This window comes from Felis catus, chromosome B1, assembly GCF_018350175.1.
Source record: "Felis catus isolate Fca126 chromosome B1, F.catus_Fca126_mat1.0, whole genome shotgun sequence".
NCBI lineage: Eukaryota > Metazoa > Chordata > Mammalia > Carnivora > Felidae > Felis > Felis catus.
This window is the reverse complement of record NC_058371.1, coordinates 183,608,345-183,630,859: the sequence shown is the minus strand read 5'-3', so window position 1 is coordinate 183,630,859 and position 22,515 is coordinate 183,608,345. Positions and strand designations below refer to the sequence as shown.

Sequence of the window (22,515 nt, the reverse complement as noted above, 5' to 3'; positions counted from 1 at the left end):
TCTCCAGTAAATATTATCCTCTTTCCTTTTGAAGTTGTCCTCATGATACTTTCCTGGTACTCTGATTTTTTTGATTAAAAGAATGGTAACATTTCTTATTCCTATAAATTCAAGTTATCCACAGAGACCAAATAAAAATGCAACTGAAAGGAAAATCATACTATATTTTTCAGAGTCAAAATCAGACTGGTGTTTTTATCTTATTTATCATGATTCTTTAGGGCCTACTTGTTTATTCTCTTGTATTGAAGTCATTTTTCATTTTTAATATTTTGTAGTTTCTAGCCATGTGGTTAAGCATATCTCAAGTTCATGACAGGGATAAACTGAGTTTTTGTGTCCAAGCGTCTGATACCGAGTTGAGGGTTGAGATGTTGATGGTATAAGCATGATATAGGATATGACTGATTCTGGATTAATAATTGGGCTATTGAAAAGACTTGTATATTTTTAATTTAGAACTTGTAAGAGAAGGAGGGCATATTAGTTCATCTCTCAGAAATGGGGGAGAGAAAGTTACACATGGAGTATCTGAAGATTTTTGTGGGTGGAACGTGACCAAGGTTAATAAAAATAGTAGTTACTAGCATTTAATGACTGTTTACTATGTGCCATACAGTGTTCCAAACTCTTTATGTAAATTGTTTAGGATCCTAAAAACTACCCTTAACAGTAGCAGATACCAGCACTTAGGTATCATTTTTAGATAAATGCATTCCCCCCGGCCCCAGGGAAAAAGCCTTACATTCTGTAAAATCATGCATTAAAGATAATAGAGCTTATGGGAAAAATAGGATTGAGGTAATTTTGCAACTTTGTAACCAGAGTACTAACAAAAACAATTACTGCTAGTTTGGAAGATGGATTAGACAACTCAGACAGGCTGCTCCTACAGAAGCTATTGAAAATGTACAAATATAATAAAGTAGAAATGCTAAACTAATGCAGATGGAAGTGGTGTGCTGGGCCCCCGGGGCTGCTGTTAAGGTGGGCACAAGAGGGAGTCTAGCAGCTAAGGGACGTGCAGGGCCAGGGGTATGGCTCTCTGCAGAGGGATCCCCTCGTATAATCATTCGTTTTGAATTTTCTGGAAATACGATTATGAGGGCTCATGCCTGTACAGCAGCTGAGCTGAAGGCATTTTTCCTTTGTTGCTGAAGGCTGTAATTCTACTCTTGCCATGCTGGCTCCCCTGTTTAAAAGAACAGTTGCATGTGAAACACCACAATTTCCATGTTGTAACAGACAGCGGTCCCTTACCCACCAGCCACATGTTGACAGGCGTTATAGCAAAATAGGAAGTACTGTTATTTTACTGTTTTATAGATGAAGGAAGTGAAGAAAGATTAGGGAAATTAATTAAATTCCCATATTAAGTAGCAAAGCTAAGATTTGAATGGAGGTGATCTGACTTCACAACCATACTTTTTAAATCACTATTCTCTACAGGAAGCAAAGTCTTGACTCTCTCAGAAGTTTTACGTAGATTTGGATCACAGGTACTATTGCTAAGTTTAAGGTCAAAGAGTCAAGCCCAGGGAATTATTTTAGCAACAGCGTAAGAGATCTTTTGGGCTTTAAGACCTTTCAACCTCTTTTCTATTCAAATGAAAGAAGCCCAAAAAGGGAAGAAGTTCAGAAAATCAGGGAGTGCTAGCTGAGGATTCTCTTTGCTGCCAACATGAGTTTCAGTTTGAATCAGTAAAGAAAATCTGTTGTGAGAAAGAGGTAAACAGTTTGTACCTGAGAAATGGATGTAAGTTTTGGTAGAATCAATCCTGACTGTCCACAGCATGAATATTTTTAGGAAGATACCTGTCTCTGGTTGTTCTGACTTGTACGTGTTGAGCTTTGCCGATCTCGTTGGAGCAACTCCAAATGTTATTAAAGTCAGCTTTTAAGGGAGTGGGCATTTAAGATAATTATTTGAAATTTCATGACAGTATCATATGGCAAACACTAATTTTTAATCTATCTGAAAATAAAGTAAGATTATGTTAGTGGTTAAAGGAATGAATGGAACAAGGCAGCACTAAATTTGGAACATCATCAAACCTTCCCTAAGCTAAATTATTAAATGGTTCTCTCTGGCCTATATTTTTTTTCCCACAGAAGTTGTGTGGTAGCCACACCTTCTATAGTTTTCCATCATTTACTATACCAGTTTATACCAGTGTTTCTCAACCTTTTCTTCATCATCAACTCCCTAAAGAGAAAACATTAATTTTGCTCTAATATAAAAAAATTAAATACCAAAGAATAAAATTTTGCTGGACAGAGACAAGCTTTGGAGGTCCATAAACCATTATAATATGTAAAACTTTTTGGCTTCCGAGAACTAATTCTCACCCCCTTAGGGGCAATATCATCCCCTCTGCCCATGTTGTCTTCTGACTTAGAAGACTAGCCTCTTTCTTTCCTCTTAATTTGTGTCTTTATAATTAACTTTTTCTAGACTTAGAGCGCATTCACGCCTTCCAGAGGCATCCATGACCCATTTCCTCCTCCCTTAATGGATCCTTTGCTCAACAGCCTGGTTGAAATTTGTAGACTGAGCAATATTATCTTGGATTTCTTTAATATTTCTTTGGAACTGTTCCCATATTTTTACTGTGTGTGTATTCTTGCTGGTAAGACTATAGACTTCTTGAAGATAAACATTTGTTTGGTGGGTAATATGCAATGACTTGCAAATGAATAATCACAAAGGGGTGGAAGATGTTTGGTATTTCAAGGGAATGTCAAGAATGTAAACTTGAACAGTAGAGGATGATTTGGGAACTAATTTCGGGCCAGATTGTTATGATTACTTCTGGATGTTATGATTGTATCTGTTTTTCCAACATTAAGACACTTAAATACTAGATTTAAATAAGATTAAATATTAGATTTAAAGAAGATAAATATTGAAATAAATAATAAGGAATTATAATGGAATCTAAAAGGTTGTAAGCAATTTGAGGTGTAATAATGTGTCACATATATTAGTATATGTATAAAGTATATAAAGTATACTTATATACTTATAAGTATAAATTACTTATAAAGTACATATAAAGTATATTTATAGCAATGATGAAATCTGATTGAGACATTTATAATCATACATAAGTAAGATCATTGCAGTATTGTTTCTAGATATTGCATTTATATCATAGTACTATAGACCTATACCTTTAGGTTCTTTTCAGGACTCTCTACCTTTAATTATAGGATGTGAAGTTGACAGCAAGCAATGATGATTATTATTTTGTATTTGAAGACTATTTATATCAGGTAAGTTGAAAAATCAAAGCGTCTAATGTTCGTATTTTAAGTGCTCTAACTCAGCATACTTTAGCTGAATTCTCTGTTGTTAGCTGAATTCTGCCAAAATCCAAGCCATGTTCATTTTTTTTATCAAATGTCGTAAGTTTAGAATAAGGTTAACTTTTTTTCTTATGTGGGATTGGGTGGGAGAGTAAGAGTTCTCAAGTGGGTGAGTGGATTGTTTGTTTTGGTCCTATCTGCTAGCACAAGGACAGGTACAGGCACAGATTCTTAACCTAGGGGTCACATTCATGCTGAAGCCGTCCCACAGTGTTTAGAAACAACATTTTACATGATACTTTTCTGTTAAAAGTATTGAATAAATAATTAACGTTTTGAAGTCAGTTTGAAGTGTCTTGATTACTCTTTGATCACCTCACATGCTGATGTTGTAGATGTTCGGGTCCTTACCTAAGTCTTTTTTATATCCAGTGAAATTAAAACATCTTATTATAGGTAGAAAAGAAGTCATGATATAGAATTGCCTAGATGATATTCTTTGTTTTTTTTAAAGATCACACATCTATATTAATAATTTGATTTTGAGTGTCAAAATAAATGCCATGGAGAAGATATCTAGTTTTCACATAGTAATATCAGCTTGGTTAAATATAAATCAGTTCCAGCTGTTTGGATTAGCAGGTTTCTGTCGATGATAGTGGTGGTAGTGTGCATCTGTTTAAGAAAAAGATAGAGTTAAGTAAGAATTTCTCAAGTTTTAATTAAGTATTCATTCCCAGAACTGAAATCCAAAGACTTCATTTATAAAATTAATATTTGTAATAACCTAAAAATAATTTTAAGAGAACTTTAATTATTTCAAATATGTGATAAAAAATAAAGACCTAAAGTTCCATTTTAATATAAAAATAGGTATTAAAATTTAGAAAACACAAAAGTCTGAATTTATTTACTTATGTGACTGATACGTACCCCAGTGCCTAATTGTTAGTAATCAGTAAAATTTCAAATATACAGGTAAAGTTAATGATTCGTTTATATATTAATGTTATTTTACTGACAACCTCTAACCTTAAGAAAATTGAGTGGATATGATCACTTTTGGAATGGCAGCATAAGGAGCTCCATGGAACCATCGCCAGCAGAAAAACCCTAACTAGTGAAAATTATCTTAGGAACAAAAATATTTAGGGGCGTCTGTTAAGTGTCTTACTCCTGATTTCGGCTCAGGTCGTGATCTCACGGTTTGTGGGGTCAAGCCTGCATCGGCGCTGACAGTGTGGAGCCTGCTCGGGATTCCCTCTCTCCCTGTCCCTCCCCTGCTCATTCTCTCTCTCTGTCTCAAAATAAATAAATGTTTTAAAAAAGATTTCAGGTATCTGAAGACAGTCCTAAGGTAATACATCAAGTCAGAAAAAAAAAAAAAAAAGATTCAAGAAAGGCTACTAAATCCCAGTAAGAACCGTCTCTGTCACTTGAGCCATGACATGCTCTCTGCCTCCCCTTGCCCCCAGATCAACGTGACAGAAGCTTCAGTTCATCTGAGCGTGACCTAGACGATGGGGTTACCTTCCCCTCTAACTTCCAGTCAAGGGCTACGGTGTCTCTACAGAAAGTGTAGGTGGCCAGTTTTTCTCATATCCTTCAGCTCTTTGCTGCAGATGCGAACTTCCAGAATATTGCTGGCAAGAAGTCAGAGGCTCCCTTCTTCCACCTAGCCTCCACTCTCAGGCAGGCCTCGGCTCCAAATACGCTACCTGCTCTCAACAGGCTGAATATACTGGGTCCCCACTGCCCTCGCCCCGGTTTGCTCATGGAGTGGCAGTTCCTCACTGGGAGAGGCAAGCTGAGAACACCAGACGTTCCTGTCCCCAACCAGAGGTTACTGGGGGGAGAGTCTCTCTCTCTCTCTCTCTCTCTCAAACTTTAAAAAAAAATGGAACGTGGGAAAGTGCAAGCCTGATGGGGTTCTCTAAAACAATGGAGATTTTAATGATAGACGATTAAGAGGAGGCAGTTAACTTCATACGAGCAACTAGCTAAACCAGAAGCCACCTTGTTTCCCAGAGAAACAGAGAAAGAGACAGCTAAGAAAAGTCTTGCTGGGGTTGAAACATGTTTCAAAGACTGGCCTCAAAAATGACTTCTGTAAAGGATTCAAAATTCAATGGGATCAGACTGGTACAATTTATGCCTCAGGATGTTGTTAAAAACAATAGAGCAATCACCTGTCAATCAGTAGAGCCTAACATGTGATTGTGATACCAACAGGAGCAGAAAGCTTAGCAGAGGGGTCAGAGAAAGAGACCATTAAGGAGAAGCGTGCTAAAACCTGTGTCATCGAGGAGTGACTGTCCACACAAGACTGTGCCCTCTAAGATACATCAGAGGTTGCACACTGGAGAGAAATAAGCATCAATAAAATATTCCAACCAAGTCAGTAAACAAATAAGTAAGCAAACTCAGCTCTGATGGAGTCTCATTTATTTTTGCTTTTGTTCCTTGTGCTTTTGGCATCATATCCAGGAAATCACTGCCACGACCAATGTCAAGGAGATTTTCTCCATATATGTATTTTTTAAGTTTCTTTATTTTTGAGAGTGAGAGTGAGAGTGAGCAGGGGAGGGGAAAAGAGAGAGGAAGAGAGAGAGAATCCCAAGCAGGCTCCGCGCTGTTAGTGCAGAGCCCAGTTCGGGGCTCGAACTCACAAACCGTGAGATCATGACCTGAGCCGAGGTCGGACGCTTATCCAACGGGGCCACCCAGATGCCCCTCCATGTTTCTTCTATGAGTGTTATGGTTCAAGTCTTAAATTTAAGTCTTTCACCATTTTAAGTTCACTTTTGTGAGTGACATAAGGTAGGGTCCAATTTCATTCTGCATTGTGATTATCTGGTTTCCCAGCACCATTTTTTGAAGTACTAACCTTTCTGCATTGAATATTCTTGGCTCCCTTGTCAAATATATAGGGATCTATTTCTGTGCTCTTGATTCTCTTCCATTGGCCTATGTGTCTGTTTTTATGCCAGTACCATATGTTTTTGATTATTGTAGCTTTGAAGTATAGTTTGAAATCAGGAAGTGTAATGCCTCCAGCTTTGTTGTTCTTTCTCAAGATTGCTTTGTCTATTCAGGATCTTTTGTGTCTCTATACAAGTTTTAGGATTGGTTTTTCTATTTCTGTAAAAAATGCCATTGGAATTTTGACAGGGATGACATTGCATCTATAGATGGCTTTTGGTAATAGGACATTTTAACAATGTTATTTCTTCTGACGAATTAGGGGTATTTTTTCATTTGTGTCTTCTGCAGTTTCGTTCATCAAAATCTTACCGGTGTACAGATCTTTCATCCACTTGGTTAAATTTATTCTTTAGTATTTTATTGGTTTGGATATTAATGTAAATGGGATTGTTTTCCTTATTGTTTTTGGATGCTTTGTTCCTAGTGTATAGAAATGCAGCTGTTTTCTCTATGTTGGTTTCTGTTTCCTGCAACTTTACCGAATTGGTTGATTAGTTAGCGCTAGTGGTGTTTGGTGGAGTCTTCAGGATTTTTTTATGTAGAAGTTCATATTAATGCAGGCAGCCTGGGCCTGAGGACCCAGAAGGGGTCCCACAGGATAAGCCAAGAGGGTCCCTGGCTTCACACAGGATGGAAATCAAACACAAGCCAGCAGGAGGTGAAAGCAGAGTTTATTGAAGGGAGAGAGAGAGAGCGAGCAGATACACACGGAGTGTCTGCGAGACTCAGAAAGGAAAAGAGGGAGTCTTTGCTTGGGGCCTTGGGTTTTATTGACGACTGGGATCTGGTGCACATGTCTTCTCAGGCATCCCCAAACCGGTCAGAACGAAGACAGGGTCTAGGCGACCAGCATAAATCACTTATTCCATGGAGCCGGGGGGGTCTTGGCATCAAGGTGTTCAGTGACAGTGGTCTGGCATATGCACATAATGGCCTCGCCTGGTCACTCCTTAGATGTTGTGTATTGTGCTAGAAGACTCCAAAGAAATCATTAACTCTGTGCCTTACAAGGAGGACATACGTTAAGGCAGGGCAGGTCCTAGCAAGAACAGAAGCCCGAAAAGAAGCAAAATGAAAAAGAAAACCAACTTTTTTCTCATGGTATCCCTTAGGTTTCCTTGTCTCATTGCCTGCTATGGGATTTTTATCCTCCTTATTCTTAAGGGGTGTTGAAGGGTGAAGGTCTCGTCTTCTGTAGCTTCTTCAGGCTGAAAGGGATCGAAGACCCTACCTACTGGGAGGTATAAAAATCCCAATTAAATGAAGGGCCCCTAGTTGTGGATTGTCAAAGGTGTACGTGAGGCTTCAACCTGGGAATAAAATGGCTCCTAAAGAGCACCCGTTCTGATAATTTTTCTGACATATTCATGCAGAGCATGCAACAACAGTAGCCCCCACAGCAGAGAAAAAACGCTAGCATAACTACTGCTATTGCTAGTAAAAGAAGTTTTTTCCACCAAGCCCATATACCTCCACTAGACCAGGAAGAAATCCAATCATTGAGGGAACCAGAGGCGTCAGACATTGCTTCAACTTGGGTGCGCATGTCAGCCAAAACGTCGGATATGTTAGCTGAGCTATCTGGGATGTATACGCAGCATTCAGTTTTAACGATAGCACAGGTTCCTCCCTGTGCTGCTGTGAGTATGTCTAAGGCCATCCTATTTTGTAACACAGCCTTTCTCATTAATGTAACTTCAGAATTTAACAGCGACAGTCCCCGCATAGAATCATTAAGGGCTTTTGTGGTATAGTTTGTGAGGGCCTCTACATGCCATATTATGTCTTCTATTCCCAGTTGAGGCACTAAAATACTTAACAGGTGATCATACCAGTGGAAGACTGACCGTGTCCAGCGATGAAGTAGATAGGGATAATTTGCAGGCTTCGGTATTTCTTTATGCCAACTCCCTTGCATCCAGGGAAAGCCCAGGGTACAGCGCCCTATCCATCCAGGAGGTAGCCAGGGCCACAAATTTGCGCCACACAGCCACTGAGTTCCATTAGGCGCCAACCACCTGATGCTTGGCCGTCTGAACCAGTCAGTGGCAAACCAGTCAGTTGCTTGTAAAACAATGGTATGGGTACAGTCTCTTTGGGAGAGCCATCCTAATTCACGGGTACTGTTAGGCCAGGCATCATAGGTATGATTTCTTTGCTCCCAACACAAAAGAGCTCTCTGATTTAAGTGACCTATGGTAGGAGTAAGCCACATAAATTCATCCCATACTTGAAAATAGCCATCATCAGTATATCTCATATTGTTAGGCTTCATTGTTCCCCACAATGCTCGTTTATTTTCAATATTAGCGTTGGCATATTCATTCATGATTTTGGCAGTCTGGGTGTAGGAAAAAGGTCTTTCATGGCCTGGAGAATTCCAGGTGGTATTTACCATAGGCCAATAAGAAACCTTTCTGTTAGTGATAGAGATGTCACTATATATGCTCGTATTTGGGCTGAAAACCATATCTTCTATGTATTGGCATAAGTAATGCCAGTCTGTGCCTTGCAAAGGAGAAACCCACCAAGGGAGGCCTGAGGTGCTGGATAAAGGGAGGAGGCCACAAATCCAGCAGGAACTTTTCTGTAACTTATCAGCGTAGTTTTGAGCCCATTGCAAAAATAAATTGGGGCCGTTTAATTTCCCTAGAGCTAGATACGGAAAGAGTAAACTCAGAAAAGTGAAAGATTTTAAAAGCTTCATCGAGCCTTACTTATTGGTCCTTCAGAGCAGCAACTTGGGGTTTTTCCTCGGGTTCTCAGGAATGGGTAGGTGCTAGGAGCTTCAGGTAGACACTGCAGCAGGTATATTCTTGAAAAGATATTTTAAATCGTTGACAGACTCACAGGCATATGTGTCTCCTTCTTCCCTTGGAAGCGGTATCAAAGTTGGCTCCTGTAAAGACTCAGGAGAGATAGGTTTGATTCTGGACAAGTGAACCCAGCTGGAGATAGTTTGACTCTACTGCTGTGGGGGTGCTGAGTCAAACTTGACAGGGCCCTTCCCACCGTGGTTCGAGCTGATCTTCAGTTGACCCCCTTTTCCTTGTTTTGAATGGTACCTTCCTGCTAGTATTGGCACAGACTGCTTGTCTTCAGTGGGATATGGAGTATTTTATTTCCATGCTTTTGGAGAGACTAGTACTTTACCCAGACTACTAATATATTTTAAAATTTGGTTGGTTTCCTCAGCAAACCATAGAGCTGCAGTGAGAAAAGGTCTTCCATATTTTAATTTAAAGGGGCCCAATTTAAGACTCCTCCTTGGAACCACTTAGCAAAGCATCAGTAACATCTGTTACCATGTTTCACAAGTTCCTTTGCCTGAGTTCGTTTAAGGATATGGTTCGTTTTGTCCACTTTTCCTGAGGATTGAGGCCTACATGAGGCATGGAGTTGATAGCAGATCCCTAGAGTCACTGATAATTGTTGTGTTATTTTAGCAGCAAAAGAGGGGCCATTATCACTTTGCAGATTCTGGAGAAGTCCAAACCTAGGTATGACTTCCTTTAATGAGGTCTTTTTTTTTTTTTTTTTTTTAATATTTGTTTAGTTTTGAGAGAGAGAGCGCGCAAGCTGGGGAGGGGCAGAGAGAGGGAGGCAGAGGATCTGAAGCAGGCTCTGTGCTGACAACAGAGAGCCCGATGCAGGGCTCAAACTCACGGACTGTGAGATCACGACCCGATTTGAAGTCACTTAACCGACTGAGCCACGCAGGCACCTCTTCAAAAAGGTCTTAGAAACCTCTAAATCTCTTTCTATCCTACGGGGAAGGCCTCTACCCACCCTGTCAATGTACTCACATAAACCAACAGATACTTATACCCCAGATAGGGTGGCATTTGAGTGAAGTCAATTTGCCAGTCTTCCCCAGGGTAAGTGTTTGTATGTTCAAATGGCTTAATCAAGAGGAAAGGCAGGGGATTGGACCTTGGGTCATTTTTGACACAAATCTCACATGCTCTGGTAACTTTTCTTATAGTCTTGGTTAGATTCTTTCCTCTGAATACTTGATGCAATAGATTTTTCATAGTGTCTCCACCAAAGTGGGTGAAGTCATGTATTTGCTTAATTCTTTTTTGTTTTTTTTCATTTTAAACAAGAAGTTTATTTAAACAACAAGATGCCTTGACTTGAAGGGAAAACTATCTAGGATCCATTTCTTTAAAAAAAAAAATTTTAGTGTTTATTTTTGAGACACAGAGAGACAGAGCATGAATGGGGGAGGGTCAGAGAGAGGGAGACACAGAACCCGAAACAGGCTCCAGGCTCCGAGCTGTCAGCAAAGAGCCCGATGTGGGGCTTGAACTCACGGACCGTGAGATCATGCCCTGAGCCGAAGTCGGAAGCTCAACCCACTGAGCCACCCAGGCACCCCTAGGATCCATTTCTTTTAGAGTAGTTTATCCCTACTTAGAGACAGATTGCCCTACATGTAATACCTACATACAAAAAAGTTATAAAATTATCGCTGCTTTCACAATCACAAATAAAGGGCATTAAAATTCTTCAATCGCATGATCGTGGGCAAAGATTTTTATGTTGTTCTTTTTTTGTTAAACCACGAGAGCAAAACAACTTACTCGAATATAAAGATAAGAGCTGAAGGAGCATGCTACTAATGGAGAAAAGGGATATTTTCACGGAACCAGTATTTTTCCCCACTTGATGTCAGTCAAAACATACCATTGACCGTTTAGTTAAAAACAAATGCAATGTGGTTGTGCACATACACAGTTGCTCTATATACAATAAAGGAATGGGGAAGGGAAAATGAAGGAACAGAGAAAGCTGTTCTGTAGTAGTCATGATGTGGTAGAACCGAATTGTGGTTTTCTAATTGAGCCTATCTTCTTGGTCTGGAGGAACCGAGTTCTAGAGTAAAGTGGCGGGATCCCTGTTTAGTAGCCACCTCCTGTCTGCTGCTGGAACACATCAATTGTGTCTTCGTCCTCCATTTCCAGCTGTGCAGGTGTGTCCGTTTCCTTGATCGGGTGCCCATCGAATCGGAACCTGACCTGCCTCATTGACAAACCCTGCCGCTCACAGTAGGCTTTCATCAGTTTACTGAGTAGCGTATGCCTCTTAATCTTAAAGTACACCACAGAACCATCCTGCCCTGCCACCTTCAAATTAATATGATCATTGTTCTTAGTTGTGACTTCTTGCTTGGGCTTTTCGTTGGCCATGGAGAGCGCCGGCGTCCCCTCAGCTGCCGCTTCCCCCAAGAGGTACTGTGTCCACACCGAGCGAGCACACAAGCAGCACCGGGAGTGGCGGAAGAAGGCTTAATTATTTTCCATTGCGATGCCTTGGGGAGTACATACATGTTATTCAATATATACCTTCCCTTTGAATCCATTTCAGATCCCTCTGTGAGGCGCATTGAGCCTCAGAGGGAGTATAGTTTGGGCTTATTTCTTGCAGAGGAGTTTTCTGGAATTAGAGCTAAGACCCGTGTAGCAAGCTCTTCCTTCCTTGCCGCCACTCTTGCTAGTCTATCCGCAAAATTGTTTCCTTTACTCATCGTGGTTTGGTCTGTTTGGTGTCCTTTACAGTACACGGCTGCCATCTCCTAACGAAGCCGTATAGCCCCTAATCATGTTAAACATTTTCTCTTTGTGTTTTATAGGGGAGCCTTTTGAATTTAATAGTCCCCGTTCTTTGCAGATGGCTGCATGAGCATGAAGTATTAAGAAGCCATATTTAGAAGCAGTATATATACTTAACTCTTTACGTAGTTGTAGCGCTCGGATTAAAGCAATTAGTTTGGGCTTTTGTGCTGAAGTCTTTTGCCTCGGTCATACCCTATCGGCTGATAATAGCCTACCTGGTTTTTCTGGTTCCCTCATGCATAAAGCTCCTTCTGTCTGGAGGCCATTCAGCCTCTGGGTTGGACAAAGTTTTGTTCTTTAAATGAGGCCGGCTTGAATACACTTGTTCTGTAATATCCACACAGGTACAAATTGGAAGCCCCTGCTTGCCTTCATCAGGCAATAGAGTAACTAGGTTGAAACCTTGACACGACCTGAGGGTTAGTTACATCAGGGGTGTCAAGGAGGAGGGCTTGGTACCTCAAAAATCTCCCTCCTCGTAACCATTCATGTCCTGACCTCTAAAACCCCTTGGACTTGATGTGGGATCATGACATCCAGATGTTGTCCTAGCATAAAGTTGCTAGCTTCTCCAGCTAGCGGGGCAGTCACAGCCACTGCTCATAAACATCCTGGCCAGCTTTCTGCTACCAGATCTAACTGTTTGGGGAAATAAGCCACTGGTCTAGCAACAGGTCTGAGTTTTGAGTTAGGAGTTAGGACGCCCAAGGCTCTTCCTCTCCTTTCTCACACACGCAGTGTGAAGGGCTTTCCCAGGTTTGGGAGCCCCAAGACAGGAGCAGTGCTCAGCATTTTTTTTTTCTTCAGACCTTTGAAGGCTTGGTAGCAGTCGTCATTCCATTCCAGGGGTTCTAACTCACTTCCTTGTAATACTCTATAAAGGAGTTTGACCGTAAGGCCAACCCCGGGAATCCAAATGCAACAAAAAGCTACCATGCCTGAGAAGGCTCTTCACTGCCTTTTGGTTTGAGGTACTCAAATATACAGTATGGCCAGTTTTCTGTCCTGGGCTCATCCATGCCCGTGCCTCTGGAGCGAGAATGTAGCCCGCATGTTGAACCTTCTCCTTAGAAGCCTGGGCTTTCTGGGGAGACACTCTCCACCCCCGCTGTCCTAAAAAGTTAAGGGTGAGGATTGTGTTTTGGTCAGAATCCTCCTGTTGGGCTGGCAGTCAATGTATCATCCACACGTTGAAGCAGCGTTCTATTAATCAGTTGTAAATCCCCTAGTTCCCTTTTTAAAGTGCTCCCAACAAATTCGGGCTGTCTCAGAAGGCCTGAGGCAGCCCTGTCCAGGTCAACTGGGAAATCTCACAAGTATCAGGGGTAGTCCATGTGGAAACAAAAAGGTTGGAGTCAGGGTGTTCTCGTGTGCAGAAGAAAGCACCCTTTAAATCTAAGATCATAAACTAGTTTGTATCCGGAGGAACTGGAGTCAGTATAGAATAAGGGTTAGAGACCATAAATCCTGGATAAAGCATTTCACCCCATTTGGCTTCTTAACTAATAGAATGGCGGTATTGCAGGGTGACTGACAAGGGGTTAATAATCCATGTTTCAAATTTTTCTTTTTTTAAAAAAATATTTTTAATGTTTATTTTTGAGAGAGAGAGAGAGAGAGACAGAGCACAAGCAGGGGAGGGGCAGAGCGAGAGGGAGACGTGGAATCTGAAACAGGCTCCAGGTCCTGAGCTGTCGGCACAGAGCCTCACACGGGGCTCGGACCCTTGAGCTGTGAGATCATGACCTAAGCCAAAATCAGATGCTTAATCGACTGAGCCACCCAGGCACCCCTCAAAAATCTCTTAATCAGAGGCCAAATACCGTTTTGTGTCTCTGGTCTTTGCCTTTTCCAAGGATATTCTACATGTGGTCTTAGGGAGATAAGAACGGGTGAAATATTACTGGCTCTCCCAGGAACTTCTGTTTCCCATTGCATCAGGTATTATTCTGATTGCGGTATGGCGTGGTATACTATCTGACGCATAAATGTCATTTCCCACTGGCCTGTCTAGGCGTCTTCATCGTTATAAGCTTTGTTTTCTCTGCATTTGGTTCTGTCAGTCCTATTTGGATGGCAGTTTGTGGCTTAGCAAGGAAGCCACTCCCCGGGAAAGGAGTAAGGCACTTAGCTATCCGGAGAAAGCTTTGTGAGAGCAAGAGCGAGTCCACGCCACAAGCTAGTAGACAAGTAAATGGTCTCCCCCATGGCCATCTATCTATTCCAGTAACTGTACAAGAGTGCTGGGACAGAAGCCCATTGTGTTGAGTCAGGACAGAGTAAGTGGCTCCTATGTCCAATAAAAATTAAATTTCCTTACTTGCCACGTGAGGGATCACCCGAGGCTCCTGGCTCCTGATATGTTATGTTGAGATGTCGGGGATGAGCCATAGGAGAGGTCGGGCCCCTTCAGTCCTCCATAACTTTGGCCAATAGAGGTTTGGGGACTGGAGCCATCTTCCTTTTGGGGTGGGAATGATCCTTTCTCCAGTGGCCGTCCATCTTACAGAAGGCACATTGATTGGGGCCTGGCTTTTTGTGAGACTTTGCCAGACTCTGGCCTCACAGGCTTCCACATGAAGTGATCCGGGAGTGCAGGGTTCCCCAATGCCACGGCCAAAGCTGGGCATGGCATTTATTTTGGACAAATTCATCCTCCTTCTCTGACCTGTCTCTGTTACTAAAGATGGCAAAAGCCGTATTCAACAGTTGGTTCCTAGGAGTTTGGGACCCAGTAATTGCCTTCTGTAATTTTCTCCTGATGTCTGCTGCAGATTGCAAGATGAATGCACAACCCACAGTGACTGCTCTTCCAGAGAAATGGGGTCTGTATGAGTATACTTCTGGAAAGTCTCCACCAAAGGACCTCCAGAGAGGCTCTAACGAGAGCTGGGTTTTCATCCTTTCCTTGAGTTACTTCCCCTTATCAAAATAACTGGCTTAACTATACACGGTCTCATTCCCTTCTCTACAGTGCCACAATGAGACAATAATAAGATCTGTAGGTTCCCCCAAGTCAGATCAAACACCAGAGTCAGTTCCATGATGTCAGGTGCCTCTGCTGATTTAGGAGTTGGGGCCATGCAGCCTTTATATTGTCCTTTGGGATCGTGATACAGGACCATAAAGGGTAACACAGAAGGCACTTCATTCCATTTCCCTTCCCTCTTACAATATAAATCAAGCTGTAAAATGGTATTGTAATCCAAAGTCCCATTTGCTGGCCAGATTTCTTGGCCTCCCAAGTGGATATTGGGGCCAAGCCTCATTACAATAGAATATTAACTTCTTCTTTTTCAACCCATCCAGCATAAAGTGTGCCTAATTATGTAACAGACATCCTAACAGGGAATCCGTTGGAATGCTCACTGTTGCCCCCTTTGAGGACCATAATCAAGGAGTCAGGCCGGGGCAAAGGGAGGATAAGATTCTAGGGAAGTGTTGTTCACAATGCCAGAGATCTAAGGCAGAGCATGGAGTCATTGGCCACAGTGGCCCCAGCCTAATGAGTAGGATAGAAGTCATGGAGTTTCCTAGAAACCAAAAGGGGAAAAATCATCTCTTAAGGATAGGGAAGCCCGCTAATGCAGAATACTATGGTCAGAGAATATAGTTATGTAGTGGCAAGGAGAACAATTTAAAGGGCAAAAAAGGAGAAAATTCAGAGGGGTAGAAAGAGGTATAGCAGAGTGAAAGGGTCAGGCATAGTGAGCAAGAGGGTGCAAAAGATTCCAGCTTGCCACATGTCTCCTCCCCCATCCAACAAGGAGACATCACGTGGCAGTGACCAGCCTGCCATGTGTCATCCCTATAAGAGGAAAACCCAGTGCAACTGGGGGCACCAGGACCACTTCTTTATTCTAAGATTTGGGTCCTCAGCGGGATTGGCTACCAGTCCCCAACACCATTCCAGCATCCCAGAATTGCCACGAGGAGACATCCACCCGGCAGTGGAAAAGAGAGCGAGCAAGTGAGCGAGAGAGAGAGATGGAGAGACGATTTGGACTCTATTCTAGGAAACACCTGTTGTGGATTGAATGTGGATCGAATGTGGATCAGCCGCGGGCCTATCTTCCACTCTTTTCTGCTTTGGTTTCTCCCAGTGGCAGCCCAGAACCACCATGGGGGCTCAGAGCCCTGGATGACCAATCCACCTGTGTGCTTCCTGGGGCGAGCCAAAAACTACTGTAGTAGGAGGGGGTGGTTTCTATGGGACCACTATCTATCTCGAATAATCTGTGATACTTCCCTTGGCCCTTATTTGCCTAAGAACACCTTTCAGCGGGGAGAAACATACATCCCTCTTCTTCAGAGCTGAGCAACTCAGTCTCTCAACGACAACTAACAGCCTTGAAGTTGTCTGGAAGCCAGAGTAAAAAAAGTTTCAGAGCTGAGAGAGAACGGGGAGTAAGAGAGCAGGTTTGCAACCAGTTTTTCGTTTCCCTTCCCCACTGGAGAATGGACCAGTTACACATTGACAAAAATTACCTCAGCGTTAAACCAGCTGTTTCCCAGAGGAGGAACTTACCGGTTCCTGAAAGCCAAATTGTGCTTTGCAGACTCAATCTGACGATACTGCTGTTCTTCTGAGGGTCCCTTTGTGGTCGCCAAGATGATGCAGGCAGGCTGGGTCGAAGGACCCAGAGGGAGTCACACAGGACCAGCCAAGACGGTCTTTGGCTTCACACAGGATGGAAATCAAACTTGAACCATCAGGAGGTGAAAGCAGAGTTTATTGAAGGAATAGAGAGAGAGAGAGCAGGTACAGTTGGAGTACAGGAAGTCTTTGCTAGGGGTCTGGGGTTTTTATTGATGCTTGTGGTCTGGTACACGTGTCTTCTCAGGCATCCCGGAACTGGTCAAAACAAAGACAGGATCCAGGTGTCTGTCATAAGTCACTTATCCCCTACAGCCAGAAGGTCTTGGCATCAAGGTGTTCAGGGACAGTGGTCTGGAACATGCACATGATGGCCTGACCTGGTCATTCCTTAGATGTTATCTGTTGTGCTAGAAGACTCCAAAGAAATCGTTAACTTTCTGTTGTGCTAGAAGACTCCAAAGTAATCGTTGTCCCTTTTAAGGAGGACTTACATTAAGGCATGTGGGGGGCAGGGGTGCAGGCCTCAGCAAGAATAGAAGCCAGAAAAGAAGCAAAGGAAAAAATTTTTCCTCTTGAGGTCCCTTCGGTTTCCCTGTCTCCATAACATCCGCAAATAAAGACAATATGCTTTTTTTTCTTTCTTCCTATTCAGATATCTTTTATTTCTTTTTCTTCCCTGATTGCTCAGACTGGTCTTTCAAAAACACCAATCCGAATGCCACTTGTGTGATGAGAACCAAAAAGATTAAAATCCCTCCCGGGGCCTACATGACCCTATGTCTCTGGCCACTTCTCCAGCGCCACTGTTTACCTGTTCTGACATTCTGGCACCCTGTATTTCAGCCACCCTGATCTTTTCACTGCCCAAATTCCTTGTATTCCTTTCTACCTCAGGGCCATCAGACCTACAGTTCCTTTGATGTGAAAGACTGTTACCTTCTCCTCTTCTCCAAGGAAATTCCTCTTTTTCCTTCAGCTCTCAGCTAAAATATCCCTTTCCTCACATAGACCTTCCCTGACCTACTTACTCCCTACTTCCCTACACAAACACACACAACAAGGTCATGGCCATCTACAGTGTACTTTTAAAGTATTGTGTAGTACTTTTCATACCTTTTATTTATAGCTCTTATTATGGCTCATTTGATTATTTTATGATCGTCTCTTCCATATAAATTCAGTAAGGGTTTTGGTCCCCACTGTTAATTCTAGTGCATGTCATGCTATAGATACGGAATGAAAACGTTTATTTTAACATCAGACTTTTTTTCATTGATGAGGTTTGGTTTTTTTTCATTGTTGAGAAAGAAGCTTTCTTCTTTTATCTGAAAGCGTAATTTTAGTAATTATTGGCTGACCAAAGTTTCACTGTCATTGTATGGGGATCTAGATTTCCTTAAATAGAGTTTAGTTCTAGATGTGGTGGATTTTTTTTATGAACTCATCCCTAAGGGAAACAGATTAGTTCATGTTGCTCGGTATTAAAGACATAAAACAAATGAAACCAAACAAACTAAATGCTATGTGACAAAAATTTTAACTAGCTAAATTTTTTTGGTCCTTCCTGTGCTAATTATTTTGATCCTGAACACGAAACTGTTATGACACTAAGCATGATACATAATAATATCAGCTAAGGGTCAGTGATGGCATGATTTATAGCATGTTGACCGCTCTGCTTCAGTGTGTGGGGAGAGAAAGTATAAAGGTGACAATTTCATCCCATTTGGTGACTGGACAGAAGAGGATTGTCGGTTTTAAGTTACAATTACAAAAGCTTTTTGGTGGTGGTAAAGGGGGCTTTACTACCAGGTAACAGGTAACAAAACTGCCTCCTTCAGTGAAAAGAATTAGTAAGGGTATCCTTTTAAATGAGACTGGTAACAGGGGCGCCTGGGTGGCTCAGTCAGTTAAGCGTCTGGCTCTTGATTTCGGCTCAGGTCACGATCTCACAGTTGTGAGATCGAGCCCCGCATCAGGCTCCGTGATAAGCGTGGAGCCTGCTTGGAATTCTCTGTCTCTCTCTCTCTGGTCCTCACCCGCTCTCTCTCTCTGTCTCTTTCAAAATAAATAAAAACATTTTTTTTTTTTTTAAGTAATGAATGAGGGTGGTAACAATTTCTTGAAATAAGGGCCAGAATGAACCCTTGAACGCACCAGCCTGCTTCTCCACAGTTTCGCTTTCCATGGTTTCGGTTACCCATAGTCAGAGGTGGTTCAGAAGCAGATGATCTTCCTTCTGATGTACAGTCAGGAGATCGATGGTAGCCTGAGGCTACATCAACTGCCTATGTCACTTCCTTCACTTTGTTTCATCACGTAGGCATTTCATTATCTCACATCCTCACAGAAAGAAGAAAGTGAGTATAGTATGAGACATTCCGAGAGAGACAGACGATATCCACATAACTTATTACAGTATAGTGTTATAGTTGTTCTGCTTTATTATTAGTTATTGTTCTTAATCTCTTACTATGCCTTAATTTATAAATTAAACTTTACCGTAGGTATGTATATATAGGAAAAAACATAGTATATATAAGGTTCCATACTGTCTGTGGTTTCAGGCATCCACTGGAGGGTCTTAGGATGTATTCCCTGCAGATTAGGGGGGACTATTGTGTATTCATTTTGCCTCTCCCACCCAAACCTGGAAAACTTATAAGTGACTGAGTCTGACAAACAGGACGATTTTATGAACAATGGATGTATTCTCTGAGAAAAGCAGAATGGTCATCGGTAAATATTTATTGATCTCTATATTATATGTAAATTATATTACCTTTGATGCTAGCTAAGGAGACAAAACAACATAAAAAATGTTTTGCAATTGTTTTAATGTGTTTGTGTAAAACATTGGATATTAATTAATGTCACAAAGAGTAATATTGTAGGAATGTGCTTTAACCTTTATTTTCCATTTTTATCAATATTTTAGTCCAATTATTTTATTTTTTTTTAGATTGTAAATAATTTTTTTCAGTCATAGATCTCATGGCCTTTGCTACTTTTAGTACTTCAGTAATAACACTAAAATAAGCTTTAATGTGGATCTTTATCCCTCTAACATAAAGAAAAGGATAATTATAATGCCTAAGCTTTGTGTTGGGAATTATGCAGAGCTAAATTTTCCTCATGTTGACGGTTATTAAGGAAACACTTTCCATGAGCATACCTTTTTAAAAAAAATTTTTTTTAATGTTTATTTTTGAGAGATGGAGAGAGAGTGTGAGCAGGGGAGGGGCCGAGAGTGAGGGAGACAGAATCCGAAGCAGGCTTCAGGCTCTGAGCTGTCAGCACAGAGACCGACGCGGGGCTCGAACCCACAAACCGCGAGATTATGACCTGAGCCGAAGTCGGATGCTTAACCAACTGAGCCACCTAGGTGCCCCCGTGATCATACCTTTTAATAATTTATTTTACAAGTAGTCTGGCTTCTAGAGAGAAGTTCATTTTGTGTAATAAAATTGTATGCATTGAAAACAATATTATCAGAAATTGAGTTCTGATTTTTCTCTGGGAAAAAAATTTATTCGGATATGTGCCTGTTTGTTGTGCGTGAGAGAGAGATAAAACAGAGGGAAGTTTGTTTTATTGTGCGTTTTTTGTTTGTTTGTTTGTTTGTTTGCTTGCTTTTTAATCATTAATTACAAGCTTTCCTTTGGCAGAACTGCTTAGGTACACAATTGCTTTATGAGGAAATTGTTGGTAATAATGGAGCAAATTTAATGTTTCTGGCCATGCCTTAGGACATAACCCATTTATTGAGTTTTGGGACTAGACTACAAAATTAGATGGCAGGGGGCATTTCTGTGTCCACAGATAGATGAGAAAACCTCCAGTAATCCTTCTTCAAGGAAAACCTGGGTCTGTGTTACAAGGATGCACTAGGTACTGCCCTTGAGTGACCCTAAATTAGTTAGTTACCTAAATTTTATAGGCAACAACCTGAATATTATAGAAATAATGTTTTGAGTAACAAGTCAACTTTTTAGTATTCCAAAGTTTAGTTTTTAGTTTGCATGAAATTCTTAAAAATGCTTTCTGATACTGAAATTTTTAGATTGTCAGTTTTAAAATGTGTTCGGAAGATGCCCCTTAGTCTATGTAAGTAAATGGGGAAGTTGAATCATTTTGGGGTTCTGGTATAGCATGACAACCTAAAAAAGTTAACATATGGTCCCAAGTGTATGCAATATTCATAAAGAAGAATTCCTATATAGTAAAGGGAAGACATGGGGACTTACTCTGTTGTGTGGTAAGCCTTCTATCATGTGCCTGGTTGATCTAGCATATGCTCAGCAGTAGTGACATATAAGAATATGTCATAGTTAACAGATATTTCAATGCCACTGAATGGAGTTTAAGAAAGGCCCAAGGGCAATCAAATATCACTTATTCATGTCTCGATATCACACCATATCAAGTGTGTTCTCTTGCAGGTACTGTGCTAGGTCCCGCATAAAAAGATTTTATGAAGCTCACATTTTAGTGGAAAATGAGGGGAAAGGCAGATGCACGGTTATAATTTGATAAATGTTCTGATATACGTTTATGTAATGATCCATGCAAATAGAGTTAAAGCAGATATAAATTCTAGGAGTAGCATCGTATACAGTTTAGTGGTGGCTTCGGAATAGAAATGTTGTAAGAAATGTCTGGTTCTTAAAGGCAAGGAGTTTGGAGGAGAATGGGGACAACAGAAATGAACACCAACCGCGTGCAGACAGTAACTGGTGAGGAGAGATTAGCTTGGCATGGCAGTGAACAGCTCGAGCGGTTCAGGTTAGCCTTAGTGAGCACCTGATACAGAGCAAGGTCAGTGTGAGCTGACAGGAGAGAACAAATAAAGATGTGTCAATGCCATGATCTATCTTTATCTACCGCTTCCTCTTGAACACGTGTTCAACTCCCTTGCCTTCCTCCTACTTTCTAATAGTAATTACCTGACAAAACCTTAACCCCGCTGGAATACAATTCTCCACCAATTCTGTGGTGGCAGTGTGCGTTTGAACGTGGCTGGAGGAAAACACGCAACTAGCTGTGCTTCATTCATTCATTCATCCATTCATTCACTCATTTATAGTGAGCACTAGCAGGGGAGAGGGGTAGACAGAAAGAGAGAGAGAGAGAATCCCAAGCATGGGACTCGAACCCTCGAACCATGAGATCATGACCTGAGCCGAAACCAAGAGTCACACGTTCAACCTACTGAGTCACCCGGGAGTGCCTGTACTTTAAATTCGTGACCGCTAACCTCCAGAGAGTTGTTCCTTCTGCCCAGATATCAGATATTCTACTTCATTTCCCTAGCCCAGTCATCCATCCATTCTGTTATCTAGCCAGTCTCTTCGATGACTTTGCACACTTCCCGAATCTTCATACCCCCACCTCTTTTTCAGATGATGGCTTTGAGTCCTCTTTCTGAAAAAAGTGAAAGCTCTGAGAAGAGACCCCCCCCGCCCCACATATTCCCAGCACCATACGCACTGTACCTGCACCCATATGCTCAGCTTTTCTTTCATGTTACTAGAGATAAACTGCCCTAGCTTTTGTCTATGAGAAAACCAACATCTGCATCTGGACACTAAAACTCATGTCCCTTTGGCACTCAAAAGCAGTGCAGTTGTTAGCTTTTCTTTTCTTCTTCTTCTTTTTTTTGAAGTTTATTTATTGAGAGAGAGAGAGAGTGCACATGTGAGCAGGGGGAGGGGCAGGGAGAGAGAGAATCCCAAGCAGGCTCAACGCCGTCAGCGCAGAGCCCCCACAAGGACTTCACACTCACAAACCGTGAGATCATGACCTGAGCTGAAATCAAGGGTCAGACGCTTAACGGACTGAGCCAGCCGGGTGCTCCCATTAGTTTTTCTACTGTCAATTTTCCCCTATCTATTGGATCGCTCCTCTCAGTGTACAAATGTGTTGTCATCCCTCTCATCTAAAAAACAAAGCAAAATAAAATGAAACAAAAATCTTTCTTGATCCCTATTCTTCCAGCTACAA

The 22,515-nt window shown here is 41.6% G+C and overlaps 3 protein-coding genes across 12 annotated transcripts in view; 1 reads left to right on the top strand and 2 right to left on the bottom strand.

The window, feature by feature from the left end:
- Positions 1 to 22,515, top strand: part of TBC1D19 (TBC1 domain family member 19) — a 148,260-nt gene that overhangs the window by 80,817 nt on the left and 44,928 nt on the right. For all 7 annotated transcript variants that reach the window (XM_045056489.1, XM_003985476.6, XM_006931184.5 and 4 more), the window contains one exon: positions 3,214 to 3,276. In XM_045056489.1, the coding sequence (XP_044912424.1) occupies positions 3,214 to 3,276 (63 nt within the window). The remainder of the gene's footprint in view (positions 1 to 3,213; positions 3,277 to 22,515) is intronic.
- Positions 3,786 to 20,810, bottom strand: CAR1 (syncytin-Car1). Of its 4 annotated transcripts, XM_045055115.1 has the most exons (4): positions 20,760 to 20,810; positions 18,670 to 18,855; positions 16,441 to 16,919; positions 6,949 to 9,193 (listed from the first exon to the last, which is right to left on the bottom strand). In XM_045055115.1, the coding sequence occupies exon 4, from the start codon at positions 8,999 to 9,001 to the stop codon at positions 7,580 to 7,582; it is 1,422 nt and encodes a 473-aa protein (XP_044911050.1). In that variant the 5' UTR covers positions 9,002 to 9,193; positions 16,441 to 16,919; positions 18,670 to 18,855; positions 20,760 to 20,810; the 3' UTR covers positions 6,949 to 7,579. The 4 variants fall into 4 exon arrangements, 3 of the variants coding, with proteins under 3 accessions (XP_044911050.1, XP_023107975.1, NP_001292520.1); XR_002741462.2 differs by lacking the exons at positions 6,949 to 9,193; positions 20,760 to 20,810 and adding an exon at positions 3,786 to 3,984 and having other exon boundaries at positions 18,670 to 18,905; XM_023252207.2 differs by lacking the exon at positions 20,760 to 20,810 and having other exon boundaries at positions 6,949 to 9,202; positions 18,670 to 18,918.
- On the bottom strand, positions 10,730 to 11,486 carry LOC123385094 (small ubiquitin-related modifier 2-like). Its single transcript, XM_045056492.1, has one exon. It carries the CDS (start codon positions 11,484 to 11,486, stop codon positions 11,199 to 11,201), a length of 288 nt encoding a protein of 95 aa, XP_044912427.1. The 3' UTR covers positions 10,730 to 11,198.

Excerpts from the sequence above, each read along its gene's own strand:
- CAR1 (XM_045055115.1), bottom strand. The coding sequence starts at position 9,001 with ATGAAGCTTTTAAAATCTTTCACTTTTCTGAGTTTACTCTTTCCGTAT.
- LOC123385094 (XM_045056492.1), bottom strand. The coding sequence starts at position 11,486 with ATGGCCAACGAAAAGCCCAAGCAAGAAGTCACAACTAAGAACAATGAT.